This window comes from Mus pahari, unplaced genomic scaffold, assembly GCF_900095145.1.
Source record: "Mus pahari unplaced genomic scaffold, PAHARI_EIJ_v1.1 scaffold_15588_1, whole genome shotgun sequence".
Lineage (NCBI taxonomy): Eukaryota > Metazoa > Chordata > Mammalia > Rodentia > Muridae > Mus > Mus pahari.
The window spans coordinates 2,073-2,895 of NW_018393351.1; the positions used below are offsets into that span (position 1 = coordinate 2,073).

At 42.7% G+C, this 823-nt stretch overlaps 1 gene segment (V, D, J or C); it reads left to right on the forward strand.

Annotated features, from left to right (window-relative positions):
- Positions 1 to 74: 74 nt before the first annotated feature.
- Positions 75 to 403, forward strand: LOC110315494 (the record flags this gene model as incomplete). The annotated part of the segment is given in 1 exon segment: positions 75 to 403. A coding segment is annotated over 1 exon segment (329 nt), but the record flags the coding sequence as incomplete, so codon positions are not given.
- Between the last annotated feature and the right edge of the window lie 420 nt (positions 404 to 823).

The window sequence follows — 823 nt, forward strand, 5'->3', positions numbered from 1 at the left end:
CTCACAGTAGCAGGCTTGAGGTCTGGCCATACACTCAGGCAACAATGACATCCACTCTGTCCTTCCCTTAACAGGTGTCCACTCCCAGGTCCAGCTGCAGCAGTCTGGGNNTGAACTGGTGAGNCCTGGGNCCTCAGTGAAGATNTCCTGCAAGGCNTCTGGATATACNTTCACTGACTATGCTATGCAGTGGGTGAAGCAGANTCATGGAAANAGCCTAGAGTGGATTGGCTTTATTAACCCTTACAATGATTATACTAGCTACAACCAGAAGTTCAAGGGCAAGGCCACAATGACTGTAGACAAATCCTNCAGCACAGCCCACATGGAGCTTAGCAGATTGACATCTGAGGACTCTGCAGTCTATTACTGTGCAAGACATAGTGGTTCAACTACATCCTGAGTGTGTCAGAAACCCTGGAGGAGAAGCAAGCTGTGCTGTAATGGAGATGACAGAAAAGATTAATCTTTAGACTTGCTCAGAAACAGAAATATTGAACAGCCATTTATTTCCACCTCCTCACAGTACAATAGTGCCTGCTTTTGATGACATTTTCAAAGTCACTACACTAGTTTACACTTACATCAAAAGCAAGCAAGGATTACATTTTTTCTGTATCCACATGCTTATTTGTTATCATTTATATAGTTGTTTATTTTCATCTCACTGAGGTCAATTTGAAACATTAAATTTCTGGTGTTATTTTTTTGTTAACTTTTTCATTATTTATCCTTCCCTATCCTTTTTTCTCTGAGAAGATGGAGCCCTCCACTCCCTAGGTAACCCCCTACCCTGGCACATCAAGTGTCTGCAGTACAAGGC